The sequence below is a fragment of the Leucopleurus acutus genome (assembly GCF_964270905.1).
Source record: "Leucopleurus acutus genome assembly, chromosome: 8".
Taxonomy (NCBI): domain Eukaryota; kingdom Metazoa; phylum Chordata; class Mammalia; order Artiodactyla; family Delphinidae; genus Leucopleurus; species Leucopleurus acutus.
This window is the reverse complement of record NC_139151.1, coordinates 33,536,543-33,557,978: the sequence shown is the minus strand read 5'-3', so window position 1 is coordinate 33,557,978 and position 21,436 is coordinate 33,536,543. Positions and strand designations below refer to the sequence as shown.

Here is a 21,436-nt window from a genome sequence, read left to right as displayed (position 1 = left end):
AAGGTGGGGCATGGGGAATTTGATCAGATATCAGTTTAGATATTCTCTAAACTGACTTGGCAGGATTTTTGCTAAAACTGGTCTATGTAGGCCCAGTGAGGACAGAGAGCCAAAGCAGAGGCATAGTCAAGAAGAGGGCTCAGAGGAGCCTGACTGAAGATTGGCCAAGGAGAGAGTCTTTGTCAAGTCCTATTGCTTGAATTAAATGTTAAGCATTCAAGGTATCAGAATTGAATGATGGGAGATAACATTAAATAAAGTGTAGACAGACTTCCATAAAAATGTGTTTCCTACGGACATAGACTTCTGTGAAGGGTTAGCATGGAAGATCACAGTAGCTCTGAGAGGTGGGACCTCTAAAGCCTCCCTGATGCTGCACTGTCAGATTGATTTAATTTTATTTAACAAACATAAATAATGCTTATTAAGTGCCAGGTTCTGTTCTAAACACTTTGCAAAGGTTGCCTTACTTAGTCCTCAAAACAGCTCTATAAAGTGGTTATACTACTGTTATTCACTCTTTACAGATGAGGAAATAGAGGCCCAGAGAAGTTAAAAAAATTTGCCCAGGGTCACATAATGAGTAAATGGTAGGACTTGGATTTCAACCCAGGCCGTCTTGGCTCCAGAGTCTGCATTCTTAGTCACTGTTAGGTTGCATCCTAGGCTTTTGCCTCCCAGGAATTTACTTCTCATTATTCTGGGCTTTTCTTTATTCTCTCCATGATTAAGGAAGAATTCTTCTTCTGGATTTAGTCACTCTCTGGAATTTGTTCAGACTGAAGTCAGGACTGAGGAGTATGTTTAGCTTGAGATTTCCTATAAATCACAAGGTTATTCGTAAACAACTTTTCTCGTGGCCTTTCACCTTAGAATGAGAATGCGTTTATTGGTAAAAACACATTCCCTATCTGCTCCACATTCCCTGTCTGTATAGAATAACATCGGTGACCCTTTCTAATCAAAGGTTCGCTACTTTTCTTTTTTTTTTCCCACCAGTAACCTGGTAGCATTCCTTCTTCTTCTTCTTCTTTTTTTTTTTTTTTAAATAAATGCTCCATTTGTAGGGAATGAATGGTAATTCTTTGATAAAGGCTTTGGGAAATTGGCTTCCAGATAATACACAACTGGCACCAAAACTTTCTTAAAGGGACAAATCTGCTTTGGAAGCAGAGCAGATCTAATCCCTAAAATATTTCTTTAGTAGTCTCTTTAAATTCTGCTTAAATTTGTCAAGCTGGTATTTAAAAAGGTTCTGGTCAATATAGCATTAGCAGCAAAGTTATGTAAATACATGTGGAAACTCTTGAGTATTCCATGGTATTGTACCTTCAACTTATGGGGGTTTTTTTAAACTTTTAATTACAGATCTGTCTATGGCAGTACAGAAATTTTCCCAGTCACTGCAAGATTTCCAGTTTGAATGTATTGGTGATGCTGAAACAGATGATGAAATTAGTATTGGTGAGTTGTGATATTTTTCAATATTCTAAGTAATAATTTTAAAAGTCTTACTTCAGATAATGACTTGATTGAAATCAAACAGATTCACACACCCAAATACCAAATATGTCAAATATTCTGACTTTGATAAAAGCATAAGGGCGAATTTTTGGTTTCTGTGGAGGAGAGTATTATGAATTGTTTTAAAATTGAGCTCTGTGGTTTTTTCCATAAGGAAGTTACTTAACCATTCTATAATTCAGCTCAGCCCTTTGAGAAGATGTGGATAACACTGTTTTTCTTTGCCTCAAAGTGAATCATTCATTCAGACAAATACATATTGGTCATCTGCCATCAAATGTACAAGGTACTGGTTTAAGAATTAGCTTACTTTTTTTTTTAAACTTAATACTGATTTCTCTTGTAACTTTAGTATTTGTTTATAAAGAAAAAAAAAATCAGTCAGGACGTATTAACCAGTATTAGTGTAGGACACAGAACATTACTGGGGATCAGGAGACTTGAGCCCTCATATGATTTTGCCACAGATATTTAGCAATCTGACCCTGGTGAAGGTATACCCCTTCCTGAATCGGATGGTTTCATTTCCCATAAGTGAAGAGGTTGGGTTATGTGGTCTCAAGTTTTATCTGTATCTGAGTTTTTACTGTTTGAAGATCAGATTCATGTAGCATTCTTTTCCCCACATTTTAACAATCCCTCCATGATAGTTTGTAGACATGGGGTCCGTTTGTAGGCTGGATTAGAGTCACACAATCAGAAGACTATAAAATATGTGCATACATTTTAGAGAGTAATATACTAAGTGTACTTACCTTCCAGGTAAAAATAGAATATTACAAGCATTTAGAATAGTGACTCCCAAACTTAAATGTGTATGTGATACACCTGGAGATCTCATTAAGTGCAGACTATGATTCAGAAGGTCTCAGATGGAGTGTGTGATTCTGTGTTTCTAACACACTTGAAGGTGATGTCAGTGTCAGTAGTCCACGGACCTCTCTTTGAGTAGCAGGGCTTTGGAATCCCTGACATGCTTCTCCACAGTCATATTCCTCTCCTTCCTCTGCCTTTTCTTTTTCTTATATAGTTTTGTCAGTTATATATGTATTTCTAAAAAATACATTTTTATTGTTTTCGAAAACCTAAAGTGTCAGGTCCAAACCTAGCTGTGAAAGGAAAGAGCTCTCAGGAGAAGATAAGCCGAATGAGTTTCCGATTCATTGTGTGGCTTTAGCTTGTTACATTCACAAAAGTTCCATCTGGAGAAATCACGTGCACAGCCCTCACACAAGCTGTTTCTGGTGTGGGGTGCGTGTTGTGCAGTCGTCACATGGCCCAGCTGGCCTCTTTCAGAGGAGCTGTGCCAGGTGGTTGCTTGATTTGTCTGCTCCTTTAGGAGTGTTAGGTATGCTGAGGGGGTGTGGAGGGGGCTGGTCTTGGGATCGTGAGGGGCTCTATACGCCCTCAGGTCTGTGGGGAGAGGCGGCTGAGCCTGACTTGGCTGAGGTGTAGGTAGGGAGCCCCTAGGAAGGAGGAAGAGGGCTGCCATCTGGGCCTCAGGCAGCGTGACTTCCTCCTCTTTACAGGACACACGCGGAAGGCCAGCATCAGTGATCACGTGACACTGACAGCTGGAACAATTGTCATCCTGTGTGCCATTTCATGATGTTTGTGTCATAAATGTCTAGCCCCCAACATTGGCTTTGGAATACACCTCACCAGACAAAAGCCTAGGTTATATTACTAAAATACTAATATAGTAGCATTATTATTTAGAAGAAAGAAAGAACACCCACATGCTCTCATAACAGCAATTATTTTCACTTAGTAATGAGACTGTAAAATCCAAGAAGGCAGAGGCCAGATCTTTTTCTTTTTTTTGCTTTCAATCATTTCACTTTAGCACCTGACCCAGGGTCTGACTCATGGTAAACCTTCGGTTAAATTGTTGTATAAATGATATAATTTTCCTTATAAACTTAACTTTTTCACTTATGTGTATCTTTTTCTAATATAATTAATATAGTTTTACTACATATAACTACATATTGTATATAATTTGTTACTTCTCCTTTATAAAGAGGATTCTAGCAAATACTTCTGGGTTTTTATAGATATTGTAATTTGTAATGATTTTAAAATATTCCATAGGTTCATGTACATGAATTTATGAAATAATCTCTTTAGTACACTCAGACTGCTTCTAGTTGGTCTTTTACTTTTTAACAGTGCAATAAATATATTTCTGCATATTTCACAATTTCCTTTAAGCTTCTTACTTAAAATTCCTTCTTGAAGCCACATGGAGTAATGGCAGAGGTGGGCGTTTTTAATCGTTATGCTCTTTGACCTTGCAGGCAGATGGATGGTAGGCGATTTCCCCCCGTTGTGGTGAACTTGATATCTCAACTTTGCTCTGTTTCTCTCTTTCCACTTTGTCTAGATGGATGTTATTGTTGTGGCTCTTGCAGATTAGATTGGAGGTGTGAATTGATCAGTATGTGAAAGCTTATGATAGGCACTGAATATTAAGTTCTAATGCTTCTGGGGCTTTGAGGAATTAAATCCAGCATTGGGGAGTGGAAGGTGAATACTATATACTATATAGGGGTAGATGTTATGGCTCGCTACTTTTAAATCGGGAGACTTATTTAACTCCTATTGGGAATTTGATTTAAACATCAATGCTTTGTTAGGAAAACCTAACTTAGAGGACAGAGATTTATAAACAAAAATTATTTCTGAAACAACTAATGTAAAATTATAGATATATTCCCATATCCTCACCATCCAGCACTTTTTATCCTTTTACTGAGCCCGCAAATGCACTGTAAATAGTTAAAAATAACTATGTATATAATAAAGAAGTAGTAGAAGACTTTGAATAATCATTCCAAACATGGAGGAATTGTGAGGCTAACGCAAGCTGTTGTACCAAGGACAGTGATCTAAGAATGTATCCCTGAGAATAATGGGTAAGGCTGGTGTGGATGGAGGGCAAGAACTATCCTTACCTACCTTCATTAGCTTCAGTTCCACAGGGGAAGATACAAAGTTTCAGCTGTCTTTAAACCAATAAGGACCTACTGTATAGCACACGGAACTCTGCTCAATGTTATGTGGCAGCCTAGATTGGAGTTTGAAGGAGAATGGATACATGTATATGTTCCGCTGAGTTGCTTTGCTGAGCCCCTGAAACTATCACAGCATTGTTAATTGGCTATACTCCAATATAAAATGAAAAGTTAAAAAAAAATAGCTTGTTGAAGCCCCAGTTTCAGCTTCTTCTTTATTCCTCTGATTTAATAAAAGAGGAATGAAGTAGGGACAGCTGTGACTCTTAGCACTGAATAATAGCCATAATACTCTCAGCCAGAGTAGCCTTGAGACTTACCATTGATGTAACCACTGAAGATGATGACTTACGAAAGAAGCTCATCTTTTATAAGGGAGCAGTGTCAGTGCAAAATAACTTGTAAAGTCAAGGCATATGCAAACTTTCTGCATATAAGTTATGGTGGTGGGAGGGGGTGGAAGATGAGTAAGATGTCTGTTTTCAGTGTGCTTACGGTGGAATAGGGCAAAAAACAGATTTAGAGCAAGGTAAGGAAAAGAGGGTTCTGTTACTATATCAGTATGATGAGTCAACTTGTGGAAGCTGTTCCGGGAGTTTGTTAGGCACGTAGGCCTGTGTCTGTCCTGTAAATCGGCCCCACTCTTCAGCTGTCCCCATCTGCTCCCACCCTCTGGCCTTGTGCTTGCCGGTTTGTTTGTTTTTTGGTGCCAGTGAGACAGTGCTGGCTTGGAAGGAAGCAAAGTGGGATTAGTTGTCTGGGACCCAGTGGGGAATGCCTGTGGCTCAGGGAGCAGGTCAGTTGCCCAAGCAGGGCAGCATGCTGTACTCTCCTTTGAGCACCTCGTTTCCATCTTACAGCAGCAAGAGGCCATTGCTCCTCCCTCCTCTAAGTATGATTGAGCTGCCTGTGAACTTTTGATTGCTTCCTTTTATCTGCCTGCCACAGCGCTGGCCCAGTGGGAGACCATCCAACTTAACTTCCCACAGCTGTTCTAACTGCCCACTTTTTATGCTACTTCATTTTTCTGGACTGAGTAAAGACATTGAGTTAGGAGTAAGTTAGGAATTGAGTGGCTGGACGCTTGGGGGTTAGAAATTGGTAATGGAGGGGAAAAGAATGATTACAAACTGGTATAAGATTCAGGCCTCCTCAAATAATAAATTTATATGGGTAGACTGGAAACAAAATGTACCATTGTTTAACCATAATTATACAAAAGACAATACCTACTGCATTAATCCTGGTATGTGTGTGGGAATTGCTAATGTCATGTGACCAGCCCTAAAACCTTACTAGTAGGAAATAAAAAAACTATCTCTACAGAAAATAAAACACTATTCTTTTGAAAACTCTTTGGTTCATTTGCACAAGTAGAAGCTCAAAGATATTACTGTGAATCTGTCTGAGGCTGTGGTTTTTGATATGCATATTTAGTGCCTATAATTTGAAATCACTTTTAACCAAGTCTTAAAAAAAGTCTGCATTAAAAACAAAATCAGATATTGTTAGTCACGCTGAACCGGTGCCAATAAAAATATTAGTCATTAATATGAGGCAAAGCTCATTCATTCTATGTAATCTTGGAAACCATTGGAAAGTCCAGTTGTGGTTTTCCATAAATAGCTTGGCTAACGATGTTGTGTGATGGCCTATTGTAGTGCTCAGGAAAGTCTTGGACAATGTGAACTTTGCACTCAAGAGATTAAACATTTACCAAGAAGGAGAGTCAGTTTGCTAGTAAATATTCTAGGTGGGGACTTATTCCTTTAGACATACCTAAACAGAAAATTCCTGTGGTAGAGGCAGGCTACGTACAAGCACTTGTCAACTAAGGTTATGGCTCCCAACTCTGAGTGGAGAAATGAGTCCATGAAGTAGGTAATTCAGATCAAAATTTATTTCATAATATTGATAATTGTACAGATAGTTCTGACTTAACTCATGTATTTGTGTTCAGGTATTTACTCTGCTTTGGACACAGATATACACACATAGCAATAATGGTTAGTGCTTAATAGTTCTTAGAATGAAGAGCCTGTTATATGGTTTTTTTTAAACCCTTACAAATCTTATGTGTACAGATTGACAGATGGTAACTCAAACCGAACCAAGTTTTGTATACTGCATTGGCTGGAATGTGCCTTATGTTTTGAATTCTTTTCTATTCTTTTGGAAAATACGTTGAAAGGTGAGACTGTAGGAAATTAATTTAAAATAGTCACATTTTAATTCACAGGGACTTTATTGAATCTTCCTGAGCAAGCAGTGCTTTGCCCAGGTGCAAATATTTGTTGTTAGATTACCTCTCTGAAGGTGGGTGTGCCATACAGTGTAATACAGTGTAATACAGTGTAATACAGTGGTTAAGTGAAATCGCCTAGACAGAAGCCTGAGAGTGATCACTGATGCTTGCTCAGAGGGTGTGAAGTAGAAGACATTTTTCAAGGGAGTGGTTGAAAAATTTTTTTCATTTTCTTTGTTAGAGGAATTACTGGAGGAAAATGCATAAATCTTTTACCAAATAAATTCATTCACTTCAAAGATGCATCCTGTTAGGTCTAATGGAAAGGTAGTATTTCCGGTTAAAAAGAACTAGTATATTTATATACCCCAGGAAATGCACTTAAACGATCATAAATGATTTTAGCTAAGAAAAAAGCACACCTATTTTCTTCAAGTTAAACTAATAAAATTCAGCTATTAAGCTACCAAATTGAAAATGCTTCTGTAAAGATTTTCTTCAGAATTCAGTTATGAGCTACAGATACTCATCCATACAGATCACTACTACCATTTGTCTGGTGATATTGGGATGCATAAGGTAGAGTGTGGCCATGAGACTCTCCTTGGGCATCTCTTAGGAAAAAGTTAGCAAACCAGACACAATGCCATTACCAACCACAACTGAACTCTTCAAAAAAAAGACCTGTGATTTTATTAAATTCTAGGAAACAAATTACCTTCTCATTTGCTGAATCAAAAGAAAATCCATCAGTTATTACGAACCCTCATTACAACCCACTTAATGTGGTTATATAAATCAGGAAGTCCTCTATTAAAGTGGAACATTTCCAAATGCCTAAATTGTTTATATAAATAACATTTTCTTTTGAACTCTGTAGAGGAAGCATATTTGACTTTTTTATGGCTCTCAGTTGGACAATTGAATTATTGTTTTCCATTTTCTTTTACCACCCTTATTTTTGCACCCACACAGAAACCACCCACAATTAAGGATTGAAACAGCTGGGAAAGTTGCACATTTCAGGTGGAGTTCCTCTCTTTAAAAAGCACACCACTTGAGAGAGTTGTTTTCATCATATTATCTCTGTATTTTAAAGAACTTTATTTGATTTAATTTGAAGTTCAAAGGCTTAGATTGTTTTTCCAGAATCTGAAGTTTAAAAAAAAAATTCAGAAACTTATCATGTTAAAAGTCACATCTCAAAGAAAAAAAATTGCCTTTTAATTTATTGATATACGTTAATCACCTGAACCCCCTTTCTGTCTTTTGTGATTTGTTTTTTTTTTGTTTGTTTGTTTTGTTTTGTTTTTTGTGGTATGCGGGCCTCTCACTGTTGTGGCCTCTCCCGTTGCGGAGCACAGGCTCCGGACACGCAGGCTCAGCAGCCATGGCTTACGGGCCCAGCCGCTCCGCGGCATGTGGGATCTTCCCGGACCGGGGCACGAACCCGCGTCCCCTGCATCGGCAGGCGGACTGTCAACCACTGCACCACCAGGGAAGCCCTGTGACTTGTTTTGTTGAACAAAAAGTGGCTGTCTTTTTCACAGAGAAATCAGTCTCTTATCTCCTCCAGTAAATTATATGCTGTCTGAGGTCAGAAAGTTTTCTCACATTTCTATTCCTGCAAAATTCTTTAGCACCTTATTTGTAGCAGAAGCTTAGTAAATATTTGTTGCATAAATAGTCCCCCTGGAAAACCTAGTAAACTTTAGTTTCTAGAAACAAATCACTTTAAGGTGCATAAATAAAATTTTAGAGTCATATATTAAAAAATAAAATGTACATATTTGGGTATATCTAGAATGATTCTTTTCAGTATGGTAATAAACTAAATTTTGAGAGGGAAAATAGTTCATATATAGTCATCCCTCGATATCCACAGCAGGTTGGTTTCAGGAGCTTTCATGGATACCGAAATCCTTAGATGCTCAAGTCCCTTATGTAAAGTGGTGTGGTATTTGCATATAGCCTACACAATCCTCTTGTATATACTTTAAATCATCTCTAGCTTACTTATAATACCTAATACAATATAAGTGCTATGTAAATAGTTGCCAGCATGTGGAAAATTCAAGTTTTGCTTTTTGAAACTTTCTGGAATTTTTTTTCCCAAGTATTTTTAATTCACAGTTGGTTGAATCTGAGGATGCAGAACTGGATACAGAGAGCCAACTGTATTTACATATAAATACACAGACACACACATATATGTAACTTTTGCATATAATTGAGAATGATTTAGAACAAATATCTTAATATTTGTAAATGTTTCAAACCAGAGCTAAATATTGTAATATTCTTTAGTTTATTATTCAATGTTTATTGACTACTGTTAGGTGACAAGCTCTGTGCCAGTCCCCAGGGACCTGGTGGTGAAAAGAGTAGTCAAAGCTTTTGCCCTCATGGAGGGTACAGACTAAAGAATAAGGTGGTAGCAATATCCTTCCTTTAGAGATAACATGCCTTAAAAAAGGCTTATTTCAGGGTGAGTGGATAGAGAGTGAAAAGAGAACTTTTATCTATGGTTAGTGACTTATAAGAGCTCAAAAAAAATTCAACAAAATGATTAGACAATGAAATAAATGCTCTGGCCCAATATAACTTGGGATGCAGGAATATACAGTTGATTCTCATTATCCACAAATTCTGTATTTGCAAATTTGCTTCCTCTACAATTTATTGGTATCCCCCAAATCAATACTCCTAGCACTTTTGTGGTCATTCGTGGTCATCTGTAGAGAGGTGAGAAAGTTGAGCCGCCTGACGCATGGAGAATCTACTGTATAAAATATGGTGCATTTCATAGGTGCATGAGGCAGCCTTGACTCACTGAAGACGAATAAGATAGATTTTTGCTCTTCTATAAGAGCAATAAGCTAAAGTGTATTAAAGAAGAAAATTCAGTTGGGGCTTTTTGTTATTATGCAAAAAATTATGACAAAAATGTCATCAAGCATATGCCATGCTTCAGGCTTAAAATTATAAACTAACCATATGATTCCATTTTTACCAACACCATACTATTCATACCTAAAATAAAAGAGATGTACTCCAACTGTGGTTCTGTGGGTCAATGCAAGTGCATTAAAACAAACAAATAAACAAACCAGGTATCCATAGGTTATATTATAAAGTCAAGCTACCCATGCCCCGTTTTCTCCTGGGCACAAACCCAGAGAAATGGCCAAGTTCCATCTTGTAAGAAAATCTCATCTGGGGCAGCCTTCTTCCAAAGGCAGTCAGAGTAATCTTTTTAAAATGCAAAGATGATGTCATTTCTCTGATTAATGCCCTGAAATGGCTTCTCATTGTCTTCAGGTTGAAATTCCACATCCCTAACATGGCCTATTAGGTCTTGTCTACCTGCCCATAACCTTTACACATGGCATTTTTTGTTGTTGTTGTTAGATGGAGGTGAAAGTGTGGAAAATTTTATTATCATTCAGTTTTAAAAGCTTTATACCTGTGGTACACCAAGGGGAAGGGGTTCTTAAAGAAGTGACTCTTTGGGTCTGGTCCCTGGTTTAGGAGTTGTGGAGCTTTGGTATGTGTTTGTTAAGTGCTTTAAGAATTCACCATCTCGGTCCTGGGCTGGTAAGGTTGTGCCAGTTTCTTCTTCCTGGAGGATAAAAAGAGGACGTTGAGGATGATGATAACAATTTTGGTGTCTGGGATGGTGAGAAGATTTATTAGAGGCTCCAAGACTCCAGCCTGGACAAGCTGGATCAACTGGTCCACGGTGCCCCCAGTTGTGAAGTTAGCCACTGTCCAGACAGCCTCTCACTGGGCTTTAAATTCTCCGTTTTCTGGAACAGCCACCAAGGGAGGCAGCGCACTGCAAGCGATCAGCTGCTGGATGTGCTGGCGGGGCCCCGCGGCCACATCACTTAGGGCCCAGGCTGTCTCCTTCTGGATGGAGGAGTGGGGGTGTGTGAGGAGCTGGAGCCACACAGCCAGGATGGCCGTGTCCAGGGCCAGCTGGGTCTGGTGGTCCGTCCCCGTGACACAATGTTCCCCACAGTGCGCAGAGAGGGGGTCAAGACATTGAGTTCTGAGCTGCTCATGAGTCGACCAGCCTGGGCAGGACCCCTGTGTCCACCACTTGGCTGATTGTGCATCGCAGCCATCAGTGAGGTAGGACAGGGCCCAGCAGCTGTCCGAGAGAACCTCTGGGTGCCATAGCGGGTGGAAGAGGGCGGGCAACATCTGCTTCACTGTGTGATCAGAAGGGTACAGGTTCTTGTTCCGGCACAGGTTGGACAAGGTCCACGCGATGTTGCACAGGAATGTGACTGGTATACTTGATGAAACCAGGGTCAGCAGATGTGGAATGGCATCACTCGAGATAACGTTGTCCCTGAATTCTGGTCCATCATCTGCTATATTACCAAGGACCCACACTGCCTGTTCACACACAGTCATATGAGTGGAAGACAGGAGCTCAGCCAAGGGCTGGATGGCCCCTCCATCCACAACGGCGCGAGTCACCTCTGAAGTCCCCGAGGTAATGTTGGTCAGAGCCCAGGCTGCCTCGAGCTGCAAATGGGGGTGAAGGGATGACTTCAGGAACAGAAACATGTTTTATTGCATATTGGTAAATATTAGGTATCAGAAAGGTAAGCCATGGCCCATGTGTGTGGTAGGTGCATAGTTTCTACCTTTGTTGGTTAATTTCCTGCTTTGCTTAATAGAGTTGATCCACCCATGTTGAATATCATGTAAATTCTGCATCCACTTGAAAAACAGCTTTTGAAGATAGTATCGTGTCACAGTTGTCTTCTTGGTGTGGAGTAGTTTCTATCTTTCTATTGGGGAGCTGCATTTCTTTAGTTCTAGGATAATTCATGTACCTTCTTTATGTACATATGGGGGTGGGAAGATGGGAAGTTGCACAAGCTGTTGTTCTTTTTGTCTGCTTTTTTTTTTTTTGAATTATCAGAAAGAGCTACTTCTGACAGAAATGTTGGCCTGGTTTCTTAGAATTGCAAGTTTAGTATCCTAGAGTAGAAAGAGACCTTGGAGAACATGGGAGCTAAATCTGTCATTTTGATTTAGATGCAGGTGAAATTATTTTCTAAAGTCACACAAGTATTAGAACCTTGATCACCTGGCTCCTGGGTCATAACTTTGAGTTTACTTGTTCATTCATTCAATAAAGCACTTGAGATTTGTTAGACACCGTTTGGGTGCTGAAGACACATCATGTGCAAAACAGAAAAAAAAAATCCCCACCCTAATGGGTTTGCCATTAGTCAGAGGAGTTAGAGGATAAAATACATAACTTCATTATATATTATTAGACCATAAGTGCTATAGAGATACAAGAAGAAGGGAGATGAGTTAAAATTTTTCTTTAGTATTTTTAATATACAGATATCTAATTTCAAGATAGTGATATTACTGTAAACTACTTATAAAATGAACCTCATTTTACCCTCCATTCCCTGTGTGATCAATCAAACTTATATGACTATGTAAACATTGACCTATTTCTGGATTTGAAACCATTTGGTGCAAAAGGTGTAAAGGTATCTTATTATTATTTTTTTTTGGTGGTACACGGGCCTCTCACTGTTGTGGCCTCTCCTGTTGCGGAGTACAGGCTCCGGACGGGCAGGCTCAGTGTCCATGGCTCACGGGCCCAGCCGCTCCGCGGCATGTGGGATCTTCCCAGACCGGGGCACGAACCCGCGTCCCCTGCATCGGCAGGCAGACTCTCAACCACTGCGCCACCAGGGGAACCCATAAAGGTATCTTCTTAGCTGTAGTACAAGGATTGGGAGTCACAGAATATCGCAGAGGGCTTGCCACATAGTCTCAAGTTTAATTTACATGTCCTCAGGAGACACTTGAGGCTTGTGATTGAAGTTGCCCTTTAGGAGGTTTATTCTGGATTCAATATATGTGATGAATTATAGCATGGAAGTCTTTGCCAGTTCAGAGTTGAGTCAAGGATTGCCTTCATCAGCATTTTTTTTTTTTTTTTACATCTTTATTGGAGTATAATTGCTTTACAATGGTGTGTTAGTTTCTGCTTTATAACAAAGTGAATTAGTTATACACATACATATGTCCCCATATTTCTTCCCTCTTGCATCTCCCTCCCTCCCACCCTCCCTATCCCACCCCTCTAGGTGGTCACAAAGCACTGAGCTGATCTCCCTGTGCTATGCGGCTGCTTCCCACTAGCTATCTGTTTTACGTTTGGTAGTGTATATACGCCCATGCCACTCCCTCACTTTGTCACAGCTTACCCTTCCCCCTCCCTATATCCTCAAGTCCATTCTCTAGTAGGTCTGTGTCTTTATTCCTGTCTTACCCCTAGGTTCTTCATGACATTTTTTTTTTTCTTAGATTCCATATATATGTGTTAGCATACGGTATTTGTCTTTCTCTTTCTGACTTACTTCACTCTGTATGACAGACTCTAGGTCCATCAGCATTTTTTTTAATGGACCTAGAGAGAACATTTCTAAATATGAATGAAATAATAAAAGTACAGTTTCAATTTTGACATTAAAAGGTTTGGACCATAAAGGCAATAGTCCTGGAGACTGTATCTGAAATAAGTGAGTTAGGAGGCAGGACGTGGGCACCCAGAGACTAATGAAAACTCACTGGCAAAAGGCAAGGACAGCATATGAGCAATGGAGACAGCCTTGGGGTGGGGGAGGAGGAAAGCAAGAAAATAGTTGAATAACAGGCCTACAAAAGAAAGAAAAGCTTGCCTTGGATAGTTATCAAGGAATATGTGGCTGGGAAAAAACAGCTTAATTCAGAGTAATTTCTCGGTCATTGAGAGAATTCAGGATAGTTGCTGAGTCATGATTCGGAGGGCTATAGAGAGAGCTTTCAGGTCCTGCTTGATTCTTAGGACTCAGACATAGTGTTCTGTTTCTTCCATTACCAAGAGGGCCACGAGTAACTACTTCTGCCATTGAAAGTACAGATGTGTTTCAGGCAAGGAGCATTCTTACAAATCTTATCTTAAACAATTACACACACACACACACACAGTCACACGTATCTACTGTTTTCTATTTAAATATATTTTTAACTCTTGACTCCTCATACAAAGAGCATGCATTCCTCCCCCCCACCCCCGCCACAAAGTCAGCAGTTGCCAAGCTGCCTAGCATCAGAATCAAGTATGGGGAACCTTAACATTTTGATTCTTGGGCTTCACCCCCAGACCTGAACTAAGGTAGAATCCCCTGCGTTGAGACATTAGGAGCCTTTCATTTTATGGAGATTCGTGTTGTCTGATGCAGCCTGGGAAACATTGTTACTCTAAACAATATACTTGTGCTTTATACCGAGGGAGGGAGGCACAACTGGGGAAGGTACTAAAACTGGGAAAAGGTCTGTTCCAGAGGAGTGCTTTGTGGGTCACCAGATCCCTGATGCCTAGCATTTTGCCAGTGGAGCCACTGAGGCTATAGAAGCCATGTGTTTGTGGGGAAACCTGGTCATTTGTTGCACCATTTTTCCCTGACAGCCTGAAAAAAGGTTTTGGTTTATGCAGAACAAATTGGTCTGTCTATCTATCTATCTATCTATCTATCTGTCTACCTGTCTATCTTAGAATGAGAGATAGTGTTTATGGGCCAGTGTAGATGCTGTGCAGATTACTCAGGGATGAAGGAAAAAATCAACTTTTCAAATTAAAATCCCATATAAGATGTCATTTAGTTCATGTTGACTTTGGATTCTCTGGAATTCTCTACTAATAATATCTTCTGAGTGCAAAGAACCTTATGGGTAATTTGGTACATTCAACATGAATAAGATCTTCTTATACCCTTATTAATAGAAGGGGGTCCAAAAATAGCTTTATGATATCATCACTATATTACTCAGGAGAATGTGCTGAGTGCTTTAGGTAGAGTAGTAAGAACAGAAATGTGAGAGAACCAAAGCTGGAGAAGGGACATCAGAAGATGCTTAAAAAGAGGATGTTATTTGAGCTGAGTCCCAATGTCTAGGTAAGATACAGCTTAGGAAATGTATTAGGTTGGCCAAAAAGTGCCTTTGGTTTTTAAGTAAAAATAAAAGACACATATTTCATTTTCACCAAGAACTTTATTGAACAATGTATTCACACTTTTGTTCCACTACCTTCTGCCATTTTTCAGGCAACTTCATAATTCCATCTTCCCAAAACTTTTTACGTTTTTGAGCAAAGAACTGTTTCAGGTGCATTTTACAGTCTTCCAGGGGATTGAAATTTTTCCACTAAGAGAATTTCCACTAAGAGAATTTCCACTAAGAGAATTTTGTAAGACCTAAATAAATGGAAATCCAAAGGCTCAATGTCTGGTGAATACAGTGGATGAATCAGAACTTCCCAGCCAAGCTGTAACAGTTTTTGCCTGGTCAGCAAAGAAACATACACTCTTGCATTATCCTGATGGAAGATTATGCGTTTTCTGTTGACTAATTCTGGCTGCTTATCGTCGAGTGCTGCTTTCAGTTGTTCTAATTGGGAGCAGTACTTGTTGGAATTAATCGTTTGGTTTTCCGGAAGAAGCTCATAATAGAGGACTCCCTTCCAACCCCACCATATACACAACATCACCTTCTTTGGATGAATACTGGCCTTTGGTGTGGTTTGTGGTGGTTCATTTTGCTTGCCCCACAATCTCTTCTGTTCCACATTATTGTACAGTATCCACTTTTCATCGCCCATCACAATTTGTTTTAAAAATGGAACGTTTTCATTATGTTTCAGTAGAGAATCACATGCGTAAATACAGTTAAGAAGGTTTTTCTCGCTTAATTTACGTGGAACCCAAACATCAAAGCGATGAACATAACCAGGCTGGTGCAAATGATTTTCAGTGCTTGATTTGGGTATTTTGAATATGTTGGCTATCTCCTGCATGGTATAATGTTGATTGTTCTCAATTAATGTCTTGATTTGATTGCTATCAACTTCAACTGGTCTGCCTGACCATGGAGCATCATCCAGTGAGAAATCTCCAGCATGAAACTTCGCAAACCACTTTTGATACGTTTGATCAGTCACAGCACCTTCTCCATACACTGCAGAAATCTTTTTTGCATTTCAGTTGTGTTTTCACCTTTCTTGAAATAATAAAGCATAGTATGCTGAAAATGTTGCTTTTTTTCTTCCATCTTCAGTATTAAAATGGCTACACAAAAATTCGCCAGTTTTGATAAGTCTTTTTTAGAATGCACTCTGATATGACAGCTGTCACGTACAATCTAACAAAATTGTTTCAAATGAAGTTAAAGACAGCTAAGTGCTACTAGAGCCATCTTACGGAAAACCAAATGAAAGAATCTTTTGGCCAACCCAGTAGTTAAAGGAAAGACATGGAAATGGGATACTATAGGAATGTTAGTAGTTTCAAAGTACTAAGAGATCAGAAGTAGTAGCATCTCAAGCCAACACAGTTGTAAAGGTACTTTGGAGCCACATCATGGAGGCCCCAAATCATTTGCAATATGGACTTCTGACTTTATTTACTCATTCAGTTTTCGAGTTGGATAATGACACAATCAAAGGTGCCCTTTAGGAATTTTATTCTGACCATTACTACATAGGGTGAGCTGGAGCCATAGGAACTGGGAAACCAATAACTAGGCTGTTGTAATAGTACAGCGAAGATGAAGTGATACCCTTACATGGGTATGGAAGAAGGGTAGAGGAGAGAGATCAACAGCATTTGGCAATTGAATCTGTGGAAGGAAGGACTGAGGATAATCCATCACTCGAGTTACTAGGAGAATGGTGTTAGGGGCCCATTTATATGTTTATATGTGGCCAGGGTACCTGGGGGTGGAGCAGAATTATGAGTTAAGTTTTGGTACATGTTAAGTTTTGAGATTCAGACAAAATTCCTAGTAGAAATTCCCAGAATATATAATCAGATTTGTTAAATTTAGACTAGTGAGGTGGGGTTGTGGGACTGTGCCTAGAATAGAGGGAAAGTGTATATAAATTTCAGGTGAGCTAATTTGAGTTCAGAGGTTAGCTCTGCCAGTCATTAGCTCTATGGCCTTGCATATTATTTAACCTCTACATGTCAGTTTCATTATTTGAAAAGTAGGAGAATGGTGATAGAAGATTTGAGTGTTTTACTTGTGAGTGCCTCGTAGGGTGTTGTGAGGATTAAAGAGCTGTGCACCATGCTGGTGCGGGTACCAAAGCTCCTTCTTCCCCACTCCCAGGTCTTCCTGTCTTCCTCCTTCATGAGGATGGGAGTCCACTGGAGTGAGTTTGTAGACAAGGAGGAGAAATGGCTTGTGAGGAGAGAAGAGTGCTGGTGGAAATAAGAGCGGGAGAGAAAAAAATGGAGATGGATATGGAAAAGGGTGAGATTAGAAGCTTCTTGGGGAGTTGTTAGCTTTTGAGAGGAAGAGGGCCCCTCCTCTGAGACAGGCAAGTTGAAAAGAATGGAGACCATGTTGATCAGAAAAGCAGAAGGCCAGGCCATCTGGTGTGAGTGAGGGAAGTTTGGGGCTGGGTTCTTGAGAAAGGAGAAAATTCTTTTTAGATGGCCACTGTGGGAAATAAGATTAGGAGTAAACTAGAGTTGAATAAAAGCATTGCCAAGAAGCAGAAGCAGAAGGGTTAGATCACTTGAACTCTTCGTGTCCTTGTGGGTGTGTGATTTACAGAAGAGGGAAGGTCATTAGAGGTTAAGAGGTTGTGGAAGAGAGAGGCTGCATATTGGACAAGGAAGCGGATGTTGAAGCTTCAGTAGGGTGGTGGCAGGAGCATTGGGTGCAGAGGAGGAGTATAAATGGGGTGCTTCAGCCTTTGTGGAATGTGAAGAAGTGTTGGGAGGTCAGTTCCTAATGGCAGTAAGGATGGGGGTGGGGGTGTACTTGGTGTAAATGCTTGTTTGTTAGCAGCAAATTACTGATTGTTCCCTTTAAAGCAGGATACTTGGCGCCTGATTATCCTCTGAGCACAGATAGTTCTGGCTCTGTTTGCCTTTAAAGATGATAAGCCTCTTCTTTTCTGTAATGGAGCTGGGTAGTAGGCTGGCACTACCTTTTATCCACCCCACTCCTTTCGCAATAATGGTTTGCTGGGAGAGAATAGACTTTGGAATCAAACATTCAAAACTGAATACCTGCTTCTCCACTTACTAGCTGTGAGATCATGGGGCAAGCTACCCCAGCTGATTGACCTTTTTCTCATCTGCAGAATGAAGGTAACACTTACTTCAGTACCTCATATCATTGGGTGGGCATTAAATGAAACAGTTTATGTAACATCTCTACCTCTTGGCAGAGGTGCTCTGAAGTGGGAGTGGTTTACGTCTTGGGAAAATGTTTTCTGAATTGGGAGTTGTTTTGGCTTTGGGAAACAGGTCAAACACCACAAAACAAAACAAAAACTAAAAACAGGCAACATCAGAAAAGCACAGTTCATTTTCTAATTAATATGTGTGCTTGGAAAAAAAAATAAATATATGTGGCTTGTAGACGATGTTATGCACAACAGTACTTATTGCATCAACATAAAATTTCATAGTAAAAAACAAAAAAAATTTAACTAGAATTCAGATGAAATTCATTTGAAGTAATGAGTAGTGGGATGAAGTCTTGGGAGAAACCAGCTGGAATTAAATTTTGGACTTGTGTAAAATTGAGAGGCCACCTTTCTGTATTTGCATGTATTCATTTGTCAAAACTTGGCCTTATGTGAATTGTTATATACTTTACATCTACATCTATATAAAATAACAAGCCCAGTCTATACATCTATATCTATATCTACCTATCTGTCTATATATAGAGATAATACTAGAATTCTCAAACTACCTGGTAGTTTGGCAGTTTCAAAGCAGATATTACTGAAAGGTCCTATCCCTGTTCAGAGAGAGTATATGAAGGAAAATCATTAGACATATAGTCTAGAATTATTTCTGTGCATCCACTGTGACTTTTGTCTTGGAATCATAATTCTCCTCACTTTTAGTAGTTATCAATCTGTAACAGTAGTAAGGAGACATATTACTGGTTAGAACCCCTGCAAAGAATCTGGCTAATATGGTTAGAGGATGAACAGGAACAAGAGAAAACAGAAAGAGATCACTTGATATTAAGCCAGTGGATTCCAAAGTGAGGATTCTGTTCCTGTGTCCTGTTCAGAGTCTACACTGGCATCCAAGTACTGGACAGACAGATTATAGCATAGCTGATGGCAGTATGGAACAAGTGATGAAGCAGAAACAAGGTAGTTCCTAAGTCTGCAGAGTACCTGGTCAACTGGATAAAAGTTTAATTTTACGACTGTTTTCATTTGCAGGTTGTGCATTTCTTATTGTTCTTTAATGCTTAATTAGAAAACTATGCTATAATATTAACCTTTTATTACCAAAATAATATCTAATATGCTCTTCCAACTTGATACATCTCATATTTACTGAAACCCAATTCACCTGAATACAATGCTACACAATGATGCATTGGTAGGATATAAAAAAATGTAAATGCCAGTTTTCAGGGGCTTGTTTTCAAGATTAATCTTGCTTTTTGATTTGTTTGGCAATGAAAAAAAAAAAGACTGACCACCTGGAGGACATTGTGGAGAACCCAGTTTAGTTACCTCAAAGAGAGCTAAATTTGCCTGTGTTTTTGTGAGACCTTGGATTCCACCAGGCTGGGCTGTGAAGCTCTAGAAGAAAGATCAGTTCCTCTGAGTACCAGGGTGTATTACAGTGACCTGTCGGCATTCCACAGTGGGCCTGTGACTTTTTTTTTTTTTTTTCTGTTGGTTTAGGAAGCAATTTATTGGCTTTGCAACTAGGCATCCATGGAGCTTGAAGCCACAAATAGAGTGGAAAAATCTTATCTGATGTTGTGGCTTTTGGAAACTACTAACTAGAGTTTGTGGTTGCAAATAATGCCAATATTGCAGACAGAGTGGACAGCCCGTCAGCAGGGATATTAATTGTTACCAAAGACTTGCAATATCTGGTGGGAGAGTTGGTGTCAATTTTTATATCACTCTGTTTTGTAGACATAGTATTTATTATTCAGGCATGCCACAAGCTGACCTTGCTGCCTGCTCTGTTTATGGGTTAAATTGTTCCTGAACCAAAACTTTCCACTGGATACTTCAGCCAGTATGCTACCTTTGATCTTTTTAGTGTTCAGAGAATTAAAACTCCCTCAGTGGAAGTTCCAGGCCTGAACTGCTGATGTGATACCCTGTTAGGTCACTGCATGCTTTTGTAGTGTAATGCTGGGTGTCCCTTGGCTATGTAGGTTGATTCTATTCTAATAATTCTCCATGTGGCCTAGAAGGATATGATGGATTCACCTGCTCTGGCTCAGATCCTCAGTTCAGTACTGATGTTTTATAGCCTTGCTCCTATTCTTCATGAAAAGTCAGTGCCAGAGAAAAAGCTTGACAGAGCCTACTCACACCCAAATAGAAAAGTCAAGTGACTGTTGGGGCATCATCTGGACTTATAAAATATGATTGCATTGGTGCAATCTGGCTTTTATAGACTTTTATAGGTTTTCATGTTTTCCTTGAGATTTAATCAAGTCTAAATCCTACTGCTAACCCAGTTCCCCTCTATTCATCAGCATTATCTGAACTTCGTAAGTGATTTGCTCACTCTAATAAAGTGAAAAAAATGTGTTGTGGACATAATTGTATATGTCACTGATTTGTGATCTGTACTTTTTTGTTTTTTTTTGAGTATGTGTTTATGCTGTTTAGGTTTGAGGAAAGACTCCTAGGAGAAATATGTAGCACATCATTGTCTGACTATGATATAAATGTTGGTTAGATGCGAGAGAGACATGCTTTTTCAGTTCTTATAGTTGTGAAATCTGTAAACCCAAACTGTTCAATTGCTGAAACATTTAATAGTATATAATGCTTAGTACTTAAGATTGTGGAATTATATCAACAATGAACAGGGAATAATTTTCTCTATTCTCGCTCATTCTTACTTCCAGACACTAAACAGATTTTCCACAGTTAGAAATAGTAGGATGAATTTAAGCCTGCTGAAAAAATTTGTTAGGAAATAGATATTTTATACAGTTCAGGAATGTTTCAGAATTTACGATATTGGTAAGTACAGAAGCCATTATTGTACTTCTTCACCATCTAGGTATAATTCAACTGTTGTCTTTGTGAATGTTTATGCTCTTGGGACCCGTCATAAATGCATCTGAATAATAGATTTCTTTTGTTCCAAAAGTATTTTTCCAATATCACATTGTGGAGGTAAAAAGGACACCTATAGCAGTGTTCTTGACCTCAATAATTTTTTTGGAAAGTTAAAATTTATATATAAAGCTACATTTTGATTGCTCTCCAGTAATCTCATGGTCCAGATGGTCAGGAAGGGGAAAGATTATTACTGGCAAATACAGCCAGGAAAGTTTCATGCAGGTGGCAAGAATGTGGATAGCTAACATAATTTTCCAAAGTATCTGGCCTATCCTTTTCATAATATTTTATGAAGTCTAGAATAAGAGTTGGTATGTTTCTCCTTATAGAGCAAATAGATGGTGGGAATGTATTGTTAAATTCATCTACTGAAAGCCCACTGTGTATTAAGTATTGTTTTTGGAATATTATTCTCACTAAATCGAACTCCTTTCATACCACCTAGGTATCGTCAAGATCTATCATTGCAGG

The 21,436-nt window shown here is 39.2% G+C and overlaps 1 protein-coding gene and 1 pseudogene across 3 annotated transcripts in view; one reads left to right on the top strand and one right to left on the bottom strand.

Annotated features, from left to right (window-relative positions):
• Positions 1–21,436, top strand: part of ARHGAP42 (Rho GTPase activating protein 42) — a 282,644-nt gene that overhangs the window by 69,100 nt on the left and 192,108 nt on the right. For both annotated transcript variants that reach the window (XM_082845548.1, XM_082845547.1), the window contains exon 2: positions 1,369–1,464. In XM_082845548.1, the coding sequence (XP_082701674.1) occupies positions 1,369–1,464 (96 nt within the window). The remainder of the gene's footprint in view (positions 1–1,368; positions 1,465–21,436) is intronic.
• LOC309964862 (importin subunit alpha-8-like) lies at positions 10,280–12,512 on the bottom strand (annotated as a pseudogene). Its single transcript has one exon. The product of its transcript is annotated as an importin subunit alpha-8-like (transcript).